Raw genomic sequence first — 13,362 nt, forward strand, 5'->3', positions numbered from 1 at the left:
ATGGGGCAGGGCCTGGCCCCTCTAGGGGCGCCGGCTCCCCCCGGCCCAGGGCAGGACTGGCTGGCTCAGGGGCAGGGAACGGGGCAGGGCCTGGCCCCTCTAGGGGCGCCGGCTCCCCCCGGCCCAGGGCAGGACTGGCTGGCTCAGGGGCAGGGAATGGGGCAGGGCCCGGCCCCTCTAGGAACCTGGGGACCAGCTGTTCCCTTCCCAGCCTGTGATGGGGGACAGGGAGAGGGGTGCGGACTTAGGGGGATTACGGTAAACACTGTGCAGCCCCCCGCCCTTCACACACACTTGGGGGATTCGTGGGGCGGGGGCTGGTCTCAGGAGCCCGAGTAAACCCTGCACACCCCATGTTTGCCCTGGTTGGGGGGCTGGGGAGTTACCCAGCGAGGGGGAGAGAAAACCGGGGGATATGGGGCAGGGGAGAGAGACAGCTGAGGAACGCAGACAGCACATGAGTGCAAAAGACACGCTCAAGAGAGATGGAGGCTGCGTATGAGTGTGAAATACACACACACACCTGAGGGACATGGACTGTGAATGTCAGTGTGAGACACGCACAAGAGGGATGCAGGCGATGCTTGTGGGTGTGAGGCAGGTGAGTCACACGGGCTGCGTAAATGAGTGTGAAATGCACACTCAGGGATACAAGCTGTGCACGCGACTGTGAGACACACCCAAGAGGGACACAGGATGTGCACGCATGTGCGACACACACAAATGATGCAGGCTGTGCATGAGTGTGAGACACACACACGAGGAACACGGCCTGTGCAAAAGTCTGAGACGTGCACACACACGAGGGGCACAGCCTGTGCACGAGTGTGAGACGCACACACACGAGGGGCACAGCCTGTGCACGAGTGTGAGAGACACAAAGGACACAGCCTGTGAATGAGTGTGACGCGCACACACAAGGGGCACAGCCTGTGCACGAGTGTGAGAGACACAAAGGACACAGCCTGTGCACGAGTGTGAGATGCACACACACGAGCGACACAGCCTGTGCACGTGTGAGAGACAAAAGACACAGCCTGTGCACGAGTGTGACGCGCACACACGAGCGACACAGCCTGTGCACGAGTGTGACGCGCACACACGAGCGACACAGCCTGTGCACGAGTGTGACGTGCACACACCAGGGACACAGCCTGTGCACGACTGTGAGACGCACACACACGAGGGACACAGCCTGTGCACGAGTGTGAGAGACACAAAGGACACAGCCTGTGCACGAGCGTGAGACGCACACACACGAGGGGCACAGCCTGTGCACGAGTGTGAGAGACACAAAGGACACAGCCTGTGCACGAGCGTGAGACGCTCACACACGAGCAACACAGCCTGTGCACGAGTGTGAGACGCGCACACACACACGAGGGAAGGCCGCCAGGCCAGACCCCCATCAGTGGGGCTCTCGGGACGGACCCATCTGCCTCAAAGACCCCAGGAGGGATGGGTTGTGCGGGGCGGGTCGAGTGAGGGACCCCCCTGGGGGGCACAGGGGTGTTTGCCGTGTCTCTCCGCCCCAGCCCCAAAGCAGTGCCAGAGCCTTGGGCACGGACCTTCAACCGCAGCTACTGGGGGTGGGGGGCCTTGTGTCCATCCCTCCATCCCCAGGTCCCTGCTCCCCATGGGGGGGGTCACACCTCCCCCCATTGGACAACCTGCCAGCTCGCAGCTCTGGTTTCCACACACACCCCGAGTTGCGCAGCACCTTGCACGTCGGCCGCTTCCTGTCCCTTCCCCCCACATTTCACACATGAGCGTGCGAAAGCCTCGTGCCACGTGGGCTCACCAGGGGCTGACCGAGGCCCTCCGGAAGGCGGGTGGGGGGAAGGGGGGGCGGGGTGCACGAAAGAGGGACGGACGTGGGGGGAGAACGGGGGGTCCCAGCGTCCCCCCAGAATCCTTCCCAGCACAGAGACACCGCCCCCCCCAACTTCATGGCTGGCAGGGAGAGGGGAGATGGCTCCTTCTCTGCCCCCCCAGAGTTGAAGACCCCACCACACTTTGTGGGCCCCCCAAAAAATAGGGGGCAGGACCCAGAGAGGCAGCTCCCAGGGGGCACCGGCCCAGCGCCCCCCCCCCAGCCAAGAACACCCCCACCCCACCTCCTCGGCCCCCGGGAGCGCTTCGCACCGCAGCCGGAGACGTGCGTAAAAGCGCTTGGAGACGTGCGTAAAAGCGCACCGGCGGGTCGGGGGTGACTGGCCAGCCGCGGCTGGCGCGGGGGAGGGAGCGGGTCTCCGCGCCGGGAGGGGCGCACCTGAAACGGGGGGAGTCCTTCAGGCACTCCTCGAAGTCCAGCTTCACCGTCATCCCGGCGAGGGCCGGGCGGAGCGGCGGGGACCCCGCGGCGGGCTCCCGGAGACGGCACAGCAGCCGAGCGCCCGGCGGGGCCAAGTCCCCGGAGCCCCCGGAGCGCGCCGAGAGCAGCCCTGGAGCCGGGCAGAGCGGAGCGCAAGGCGGCCGGCGGCCCCGCCTCGGGGCGGGGACTTGGGTACCGGCCCCGCCCCGGGGAGGCGGGCCAGAGCGCACCGAGCCCAGCCCAGGCGCGGGGAGGGGTCTGGGAGACACACCTGAAGCTCGCTGGGAGCAGGGCGCCCGGGTGCCCAGCAGGGAGCTCTCCCGCGGGGGGAGGGGGAGGCTATACCCCCTCCGTAGATCCCCACCCTGATCATGCAACACAGCTGGGGGACGCCCCACACCAGCCCCCCTCCCCCGCAGGGCGCATCCTCTCCTCTGCCAGCCCTGCCACCCCCTTTCTGGGCGTGGGGGGGCAGCTCTGCTGCCGCCCTTGCCTGGTGTGGGGAGGGGGGGCGGCTCTGACCCCTGCTCCAGCTCCGACGAGTGAGACGCGCCCCCCCAGGCGGTGATTCATCTCCTGCCCGTATCACCACCTGCTGGATGGGCCTGGGACAGCGACTGGTTCCCAGCCCCCTGCTCTACCCACCAGCCCCCACTGCCCTCCCAGCGCCGGGGAGAGAACCCAGGAGTCCTGGCTCCCGGCCCCCCTGCTCTACCCACCAGCCCCCACTGCCCTCCCAGCGCCGGGGAGAGAACCCAGGAGTCCTGGCTCCCAGCCCCTGCTCTAACCACCAGCCCCCACTGCCCTCCCAGCGCCAGGGAGAGAACCCAGGAGTCCTGGCTCCTGGCCCCCTGCTCTACCCACCAGCCCCCACTGCCTTCCCAGTGCCGGGGAGAGAACCCAGGAGTCCTGGCTCCCACCCCCTGCTCTAACCACCAGCCCCCACTGCCCTCCCAGCGCCAGGGAGAGAACCCAGGAGTCCTGGCTCCCAGCCCCCCACTCTAACCACCAGCCCCCACTGCCTTCCCAGCGCCGGGGAGAGAACCCAGGAGTCCTGGCTCCCACCCCCTGCTCTAACCACCAGCCCCCACTGCCCTCCCAGCACCAGGGAGAGAACCCAGGAGTCCTGGCTCCCACCCCCTGCTCTAACCACCAGCCCCCACTGCCCTCCCAGCGCCAGGGAGAGAACCCAGGAGTCCTGGCTCCCACCCCCTGCCCTAACCACCAGCCCCCACTGCCCTCCCAGCGCCGGGGAGAGAACCCAGGAGTCCTGGCTCCCACCCCTTGCTCTAACCACCAGCCCCCACTGCCCTCCCAGCGCTGGGGAGAGAACCCAGGAGTCCTGGTTCCCAGCCCCCTGCCCTAACCACCAGCCCCCACTGCCCTCCCAGCGCCGGGGAGAGAACCCGCTCTACGAGCTGCGTATCTCTACCTCCGATTGGGAACCTCAGCACTGAAACATTTCTCACAGAGCTAAAAATCTCTAACTTTACCTCCAGCCACGATACAGGCACACAAGAGCCTACGCAGACTCAGGGCATCGCCAGCTTTCATCTGACACCCCAGAGGGCCCCCCGCACAATATGTGGGGCCAGCAGCCCCCCCCCCGGCTTGAAGACGGTCACCAGAGCGACCATAAAAGATGCAGAGAAAGCTCGACGGAAGAACACCAACTCCCCCACTTGCTCGGCGATTTTCAGTAGCCGGCCGACAGCCCAGGGTCAGAACGTGCCGTGGGCGGCGCTGGAGTCGTACCGAGCGGACGGGGGAGGGAGCCGGCTGTCGAAGGGCACCGCCGACAGCCGGGAGAACGTCGAATCGGAGAACGCCAGGACTGGAAGGGAGCTCGGGAGGCCATTGAGTCCAGCCCCCTGCCCCCACGGCAGGGTCGAGGCCTGTCTAAACCATCCCTGATAGGTGTCTATCTAACCTGTCCTGAAATATCTCCAGCGATGGAGATCCCACGACCGCCCTAGGCGATTTATTCTGTTGTTTGGCCACCCCGACAGGTAGGAACTTTTTCTGAATGTCCAACCTCAACCTCCCTTGCTGCGGATTCAGGATCCGAGGCCAAGAACAAGTTTTCTCCCTCCTCCTTTTAGATCCCTGAAAACCGCTCTCACGTGCCCCCTCAATCTTCTCTTTTCCAAACTGAACAAGCCCAGTTCTTCCAGCCTTTCTTCAGAGCTCACGTTCTCCAGCCCTTTAATGGCTCTTGTCGCTCTTTTCCGGACCCTCTCCAATTCCTCCGCCTCTTTCCTGAACGGCGGCGCCCCGAACGCGACACAACACTCCAGCTGAGGCCTCACCAGCGCAGAGCAGAGCGGAAGAACAACTCATCATGTCTTGCTCACAACACCCCTGTTAATGCATCCCAGAATCAGGTTTGCTTTTTTTGCAACAGCATCACCCTGTTGACTCATGTTGAGCTTGTGGTCCACTGTAACCCCGAGATCCCTTCCTGCCGCAGTCGTTCCTCGACGGCCTCTCCCCATTGTGCGTGTGTGAAACTGATCGTTCCTTCCCCAATGGAGCACTTTGCACTTGTCTTTGTTAAGTTTCGCCCTGTTTCCCTCCGACCGTTTCTCCAATTTGTCCGGCTCTTTTCGAATTCTGACCCTGTCCTCCAAAGCAGTCGCAACCCCTCCCAGCTTCGGATCATCTGCCAACGTAATAAGCGTTCTGTCTATGCCAATATCTAAATCGTTGCTAAAGATATTGAACAGAACCGGCCCCAAAACAGACCCCCTGCAGAACCCCCCTTGTTACACCTTTCCAGCAGGACTGTGTAGCATTAATAACTACTCTCCGAGTGCGGTTATCCAGCCCGTTATGCACCCACCTGATAGTAGCCCCATCTAAGTTGGATTTGCCTGGAGAGATGGGAAGCTGGTTGAGAATGAGTCGGGTCACGAGACGGGGAGATCTGATATCGCCGCGGGTCTTCAACAGACCTAGAGGGAGCGACGGGCAAGAGTAAGGAAAGGTAGAACAACAGAGAGGGAGCCGGGCTAGTCTATATACGATCAAACCAAAACAGCAGTCAAGTAGCACTTTAAAGGCGAACAGAACAATTTATGAGGTGAGCTTGGGTCAGGTCGGGAGGCTGCCCGCAGGAGAGGACAGACCTGTCGCCCAGGGCCTTCTGGAGTGCGGCATCCTGATTTAGGGATAGGTTGTAGGTCTTTAATAATACCAGTCCTGGGACTTTTCCTTGCAACAAAGCCCGGTGCCAGCTTTGTCCACATCTCTATTCTGGGGATCCCATCGCTGGACCTAACCAGGTTATTCACAGAATCACAGGGGCGCTCTCCCGTTCCTCAGCTAACGTCATATATGCCCCCATGTGCCAACAATGCCCAGATGCTTTGAAAATTGGACAGGCTTCAGACTCTCTCAGACAAAGGGTCAACGGGCACAAAACAGACATCAAAACTCTCCAGATCCACACACCGGTCAGCTGACGTTTTAATAAAGTGAGTCATTCTGTTAATGATTTAAGAGTTTGCGTCTTACCGAAGAGGAATTTTCACAATGCTCTTGAAAGGCAAGAAGTCTGTGCCCATGAAAGCTTCTGCTCCAAAATATCTGTTAGTCTGTAAGGTGCCCCAGGACTTCTGGTTGTTCTCGAAGCTACGGACTAACGCGGCTGCCTCTCTGATACAGTACAACAATTTCACCTTAACTCTGCCCTAGCTCAGGTGCATCTGACGAAGTGGGTCTTTCCCCACGAAAGCTTCTGCTCCAAAATATCTGTTAGCCTATAAGGTGCCACAGGACTTCTGGTTGTGCTCGAAGCTATGGAGTAACGCGGCTGCCTCTCTGATACAGTACAACAATTTCACCTTAACTCTGCCCTAGCTCAGGTGCATCTGACGAAGTGGGTCTTTCCCCACGAAAGCTTCTGCTCCAAAATATCTGTTAGCCTATAAGGTGCCACAGGACTTCTGGTTGTTCTCGAAGCTACGGACTAACGCGGCTGCCTCTCTGATACAGTACAACAATTTCACCTTAACTCTGCCCTAGCTCAGGTGCATCTGACGCAGCGGGGCTTTGCCCATGAAAGCTTCTGCTCCAAAATATCTGTTAGTCTATAAGGTGCCCCGGGACTTCTGGTTGTTCTTGAAGCTACGGACTAACATGGCTACCTCTCTGATACAGTACAACGTCACCTTAACTCTGCCCTAGCTCAGGTGCATCTGATGAAGCGGGGCTTTGCCCATGAAAGCTTCTGCTCCAAATATCTGTTAGTCTATAAGGTGCCCCGGGACTTCTGGTTGTTCTCGAAGCTACGGACTAACACGGCTGCCTCTCTGATACAGAACAACAATTTCACCTTAACTCTGCCCTAGCTCAGGTGCATCTGACAAAGTGGGTCTTTGCCCACGAAAGCTTCTGCTCCAAAATATCTGTTAGCCTATAAGGTGCCCCAGGACTTCTGGTTGTTTTTGAAGACACAGACTAACTTGGCTCCCTCTCTGATAACAGTTACCGGTTCAGTTACTGGCTGCTGGTCTTTCTTCCAGCTGCCAAAGAGCCCTGGGGCAGGCGCGGATCCATTTTGACAATTCAGGCAGACTTCGTGAGCCAAGAGATGAAACTTACTTCCTCCAAGAGCTGCTTCGGGAGTCCCGCCTCCTCCGTTCGGAGGACGTGCCCCGTCCAGCCAAGCTGGGCTCTCGGAATCAGGGCTTCGACGCTCGTGGTTCCTGCTCCGTCCGGGACGTCCAGCTTCGTGACTCTCTCCTGCCGTCGAATGTGCGGTATTGAGCTCAGGCTGCTTGGGTGGAAGCGCTCCGGCAGTTTTACAGGTTTTCCTGAGGTCGGCTGCTGATAACGAGCCGTTTCCACCCTGACCGAATAGACCTTGTTGGTTCTGGCCCTCCCCTTGACGGAGACCCCCGTCTTGAAACCCGCCTCTGGAGTCACGCCTCTGACGACTTTGCCCACGAAACCTTCTGCTCCTAAATATCCGTTGAGTCCATGAAGCTTGGCGGGAGGGATGGCTCGGTGGTTAGAGCTGTGGCCTCCTCAACCCAGGATTGTGAGCTCAATGCTTAAGGAGGCCATTTCGGGATTGGGGTCTAAACTAGGTGACCTCCCGAGGTCGCTTCCAGCTCCAGGAAAGGTGTTAGCTCCGATTATACACGTACAAGTCACATGGCAGCTATGTTTCTGGACAATGCCGTCGCATTAGCCTGCTCAGAAGACCACAGCCTAATGCCGCCCCTGGTGACCAGATAAAGAAACAGAGCTCAAAAGGAATCCCAGGGCTGGAAGGGACCTCAGGAGGTCGTCTAGTCCGGCCCCCTGCTTCAAGCAGGATCAACCCCCCACTAAGTCATCCCAGCCAGGAGCTTGTCCAGCCGGGACTTAAACACCTCCAGGGATGGAGAATCCACCACCTCTCTGGGCAACACATTCCAGTGCTTCACCTCCCGCCTGGGGAAGGAGTTTTTCCTAATATCCAACCTGCACCTCTCCCTCTTCAACTTCAGCCCATTGCTCCTTGTTCTGCCGTCTGACACCCCTGAGAACAGCCTCTCGCCAGCCTCTTTAGAGCTCCCCTTCAGGAAGTTGAAGGCTGCTCTTAAATCACCCCTCAGTCTTCTCTTCTGCAAACTAAACAAGCCCAAATCCCTCAGCCTCCCCTCATTGGCCACGTGCTCCAGCCCCTGAATCATTTTTGTTGCCCTTCGCTGAACCTGCTCCAGCAAATCCACGTCCTTTTATACTGGGGGGGCCCAGAACTGGACACAATATTCCAGCTGTGGCCTCCCCAGTGCCGAATAAAGAGGAACAACCACTTCTCTAGATCTGCTGGAAATGCTCCTCCTAATGCACCCCAATACGCCGTTAGCCTTCCTGGCTACAAGGGCCCACTGTTTACTCACATCCAGCCTTTCATCCGCCAGCACCCCTCGGTCCCTTCCCGCTGTAGTGAAAGAACGAAAACTCAGCTCCCAGCGTTTCGTCGGGTGAGCAACGACCTCTCCGGAGCTGGGGCTCGTGGAATCGCCACGCCGGGACGTTCGCGTCGCTTCTCTGCCGCTTTCCGCGTCGCCCCTGGTTTGCAATTCTTCCCGTCTGCCGGACGACTCCCTTTGTCGGGTGTCAGTCAGCGAAGGGGCTGGGGGCTCGGCCGGCGAGGAAATTCCATTCCAGCCAATTCCGGCTGGTTAGGAAAATTGGACGAAAATACCCGGCCAAGGCAGAGCTCGGCAGGGTCCAAGTTTCGCCACTTAAACTGGGGGCCAAGAAGGAACACGCAGGAAGGGAGGGTGGGATGAGGTTGAGGGGTCCCCAAGCTCTGCCCCCCCGGCCGCAGGCAGGAGTGACTCTCGCTCAGCAGGAGAACAGCGGGTTTATTAGCCGACAGGACACAGCGTCGTACAGAGGAGTCAGTGCAGCAGGCAGGGATGGTCAATCCAACCCACAATGGGGAGAGGAGGCCCTGAGGGGCCCCCGGAGCCGGGGCCTGGCCCCCTCCTTTGTCACAAATTACAGGTATTCGGGCCTCGCTGCAATGAACGAGAAAGGAAAATGCAAGACGCTGGTATTGGGCGTAACGGCCAATTCGACTAGGAGAGGCAGACGCTACAGAGAAGGGGTAGATGATATAGTAGATCAGTGCAGAGCTGGTCTGCAGAAACTAAGCTGACCCGCCCCGGCCAGGGAAAGCTGGAAGGAAAATGAGCCCGGACTCACTGCTTCCAACTCCCAGTTCCAATTCAAACCCCTCAGGCTCCACCTCCCCCTTTGTCTGCAGCCCAGAGGTGTCACCTGGTCACCAGGTTACCCTACGCAGGAGCCTCGCACCCTCTGTGAGACACACACCCGTCCCTCACTACATCGCAGAAGGAAAGAACATCAGGCAGGAAAGACGGAAGAAGAATCACCTTAAGGAGGACTCAGCCACCAAGAACAGCCCCATCAGCCAGAGAGAGGGTCTGTCCCACCAGGGGAAAGCTGCCGGCCTTATCCTTAGCTTGTATCCGGCTTTCTTGGTGTTTGTAAATAAGTAGGGAATAAGAATATTCCTGGGTAAGGCTTTCTCAGGGCACAGATCCTGCAAGGAATTACACCGGGGAGTGTAACTGAATAGGGTCACGCGTTGAGCCCGACAGACGGGAAAGGTGTGCGTGTCCCTGAGCGTGGAAGGGATAAAGAAACGTGCGCAGATAATCATATCTGTGCAGGGGCGAGAATCAGCAACTTTAGGTTCGAGGGTGACACAGTTATCGTTGAAGAAGGCGAAGAGAAAGTCGTGGAAACGTTGCAGGTGCTGAACCAGGAAGGTACGGACTGATTGTGAACATCCATGAAACAAAACCGGCGGTATCCGGGGATAAGGAAATCGGAAGAGCAGCGCGGATGGGGCCCAACCAGAGAAAGTAGAGAAATTCACACATCTGGGGGACTGGCATACCCAGAGCAAGAGGGAGTTTGAAGGCGACGGAGAAGGTCTGGAAAAGCGAAGCGATTCGCTGAGGAGTGAAGCTGAGCGGCTGGAAACCGTGCAGATTCAGCAGCACGTGGTCCGGGCGCGAGACCCAGGGGGCAACGAACGAGTCAAAGATATTGGCGTTCCAGGGGAGGTGTTAGAGGAAGCTCCTGAGAACAGGAAGGTCACCGACGAGGAAGATGCGGCTGAAGGAGGACCTCCTGCAGAAGCCGGTACAACACAAATTACAGGTATTCGGGCCTCGCTGCAATGAACGAGAAAGGAAAATGCAAGACGCTGGTATTGGGCGTAACGGCCAATTCGACTAGGAGAGGCAGATGCTACAGAGAAGGGGTAGATGATATAGTAGATCAGTGCAGAGCTGGTCTGCAGAAACTAAGCTGACCCGCCCTGGCCAGGGAAAGCTGGAAGGAAAATGAGGCAGACATCCACAGACACCAAGCCCACCATTGCTGTCGTTGATGATGACGATCGTAATTAATTCCTTGCCTCACTCCTTGACATTTGGCCCAATTCGTCGCTATTGGGTTAACGTTGGCCGTTACGATCACCTTTCTTTGCTTGCAGCTCAGCTCAGCTATTGGCGGTAATTATGATTTACGTCCGTTCGTTAAGTGCACGATTAGTTACACGAGTTATTCACACTAACTGCTCGCACCGCAGATTTGCACAAACGCACAAATGCTTTGCGGGCCTGCGTGCGGTGCTGGCAGCCTCGTGACCTGGATAGTTGTAAAGATTAATACCACTGACAAGTGAAACACATTTATTATAATTGCACCAGGGCCTCGCACTAATGTATTGTTTGCATGAATATTTCTACGAGTCAGTTAACTGCCCCAATAAAAAGTGCACCACTGTGCTCTAGGAATTTCTCAACACTAATAGCATTTGCACCAATGCCACCCCTAAGCAAATTGCACCAATAACAGGTGAATCAATTAGAAATGTCCTCCTTTGCACTAGATACCCACTTGCTCTAGTTATATTTGCACCAAGTAGTGAATCACACCACATATTGCTGGAAAAGATGCATTAGTTAACACTGCCCTGCTTTGCACCAGATGTTTGCATGGATTAATCAGGCACCAAGTACTGAATCATACGACTTACTGCTGGGCCATTCGCACTAGTTAACACTGTCCTGCTTTGCACCGGACATTTGCACGGATCAGCTGTGCACCAAGCAGTGAATTGTACCAGTTGCACTAGTTAACACTGCCCTGCTTTGCATCACATATTTGCACAGATCAGTCATGCACCAAGCACTGGATTGCAACAGTTACACTAGTTAACTCTGCCCCGCTTTGCACCAGATCTTTGCACGGATCAGTCGTGCACCAAGCACTGGATTGTACCAGTTGCACTAGTTAACTCTGCCCCGCTTTGCACCAGATCTTTGCACGGATCAGTCGTGCCCCAAGCACTGGGTTGCACCAGTTGCACTAGTTAACTCTGCCCCGCTTTGCACCAGATCTTTGCACGGATCAGTCATGCACCAAGCACTGGATTGCACCAGTTGCACTAGTTAACGCTGCCCCGCTTTGCACCGGATCTTTGCACAGATCAGTCGTGCCCCAAGCACTGGCTTGCACCAGTTGCACTAGTTAACGCTGCCCCGCTTTGCACCGGATCTTTGCACGGATCAGTTGTGCCCCAAGCACTGGCTTGCACCAGTTGCACTAGTTAACTCTGCCCCGCTTTGCACCGGATCTTTGCACGGATCAGTCGTGCCCCAAGCACTGGGTTGCACCAGTTAACGCTGCCCCGCTTTGCACCGGCTCTTTGCACGGATCAGTCGTGCACCAAGCACTGGGTTGCACCAGTTGCACTAGTTAACTCTGCCCCGCTTTGCACCAGATCTTTGCACGGATCAGTCATGCACCAAGCACTGGGTTGCACCAGTTGCACTAGTTAACGCTGCCCCGCTTTGCACCGGATCTTTGCACAGATCAGTCGTGCCCCAAGCACTGGGTTGCACCAGTTAACGCTGCCCCGCTTTGCACCGGCTCTTTGCACGGATCAGTCGTGCACCAAGCACTGGGTTGCACCAGTTGCACTAGTTAACTCTGCCCTGCTTTGCACCAGATCTTTGTATGGATCAGTCATGCACCAAGCACTGGATTGCACCAGTTGCACTAGTTAACGCTGCCCCGCTTTGCACTGGATCTTTGCACGGATCAGTCGTGCCCCAAGCACTGGCTTGCACCAGTTGCACTAGTTAACGCTGCCCCGCTTTGCACCGGATCTTTGCACGGATCAGTCGTGCCCCAAGCACTGGCTTGCACCAGTTGCACTAGTTAACGCTGCCCCGCTTTGCACCGGATCTTTGCACGGATCAGTCGTGCCCCAAACACTGGCTTGCACCACCCCTCGGCGGAGCAGTTGCACGAGGGGGCACGGCCGCGCTTTGCACGCGCAGTTTGCACGGATGAATGGCGGCTTTGCACGAGGCGCGCTTGCACGGGCACGGGGTGCACAACTCGCGTGCCCTGCACGGGGCCTTCAGGCGAACGAGCTCGCGGGCCACCTCCCCCCGCGCCCGCAGCACGCGCTACGGTGACGTCACGACCTCACCCTCTCGTCACCCGGGCAACCACGGCAAGCTGGGTAAACAACAGCTTTCTGGCCACGCTGCCGTCAAGCAAAGCATCGCGGACTCTCTGTGTACGACCGTGTCGTAAAACCAACCACCTAAACCGGCGGTTGAGCCTACGCCGCGCTGCCGTAAAGCGACAACGGTGGCTGCCGTAAAGTGAAGACGCGGGCCTGTCGCAAAAAACCGTACGTCCATTCAGTCTGTACCGTGAGATGCCGTAAAGTGCGGCGCTGTTCTGTGAGGAGGGGCAAAGAGGTACCGTAAAGCCCGACGTGGTCCTTCAGCAGAGGAGTCGCAAGGCTGCCGTAAGAAAAGGCAGCAGGACCGGCCGGTTTCCAGAAGCAGCCGTAAAACGCGCGGTACTGTCGTAAACGCACGGTGAGTTCTTGCTACGGAGAGGCCGCACCGCCGTAAAGCGAGCGCGCTGCGCGGTAGTCACGACACTGCCGTAAATCATGGGGCGCCGGGTAAGGGGCAGAGCCGTTGTGAGGCGACGGGGAACGACAAGGCTATAAAACTCGGGGGCATCCAGGCGGGGAGGAAGGCCATTGCCGTAAAGCGAGTCGCGGGTATGGCGTGAGGGTACCATAAAGCGCGGCTGACTGGTGGGAATGACAGTGCCGCAAAGCGCGGCAGCGCTCGGTGAGGCAGCCCGGTACTGCCGTAAGGCGCGACGCGGGGAAAAGCCTGCGTCCCTTGAGGAAGCACGACAGTGCCGTAAATCGCGGAGGGTGGGAGGACGACGGTGCCGCGAAGTGCGGCAGTGCTCAGTCGGGTCGGGGGGGAGTACGATACTGTCGTAAAGTGCGACGGCGGAGAACGACGATGCCGTGAAGCGCGACAGGGAGGGGAGAGCTAGACAGTCGTAAAGCGCGGCGGAAAGAAAAACTGCAGTGCCGTAAAACACGACAGTGCCGCAAAGCGCCGCGGCGGCGTGGCGAGCGGCAATGTCGTAAAGTGCGGCGGAGGAGAGCGCGAAAGGGC

General features: G+C 58.2%; 1 protein-coding gene across 3 annotated transcripts in view; it reads right to left on the reverse strand.

Annotated features, from left to right (window-relative positions):
* Positions 1 to 5,753, reverse strand: part of ACAP1 (ArfGAP with coiled-coil, ankyrin repeat and PH domains 1) — a 33,134-nt gene extending 27,381 nt beyond the window's left edge. Inside the window, exons 1-2 of one of the 3 annotated variants that reach the window (XM_074982918.1) lie at positions 5,443 to 5,753; positions 5,157 to 5,268 (exon numbers count right to left, since the gene is read on the reverse strand). In XM_074982918.1, coding sequence (XP_074839019.1) covers positions 5,157 to 5,268; positions 5,443 to 5,473 — 143 coding nt within the window. In that variant the 5' untranslated portion in view covers positions 5,474 to 5,753. Of the gene's footprint in view, positions 1 to 2,272; positions 2,483 to 5,156; positions 5,269 to 5,442 lie in introns of those variants that run through there. The other 2 variants (XM_074982917.1, XM_074982919.1) reach the window with 2 other exon arrangements.
* Between the last annotated feature and the right edge of the window lie 7,609 nt (positions 5,754 to 13,362).

Source organism: Carettochelys insculpta, chromosome 34, assembly GCF_033958435.1.
Source record: "Carettochelys insculpta isolate YL-2023 chromosome 34, ASM3395843v1, whole genome shotgun sequence".
NCBI lineage: Eukaryota > Metazoa > Chordata > Testudines > Carettochelyidae > Carettochelys > Carettochelys insculpta.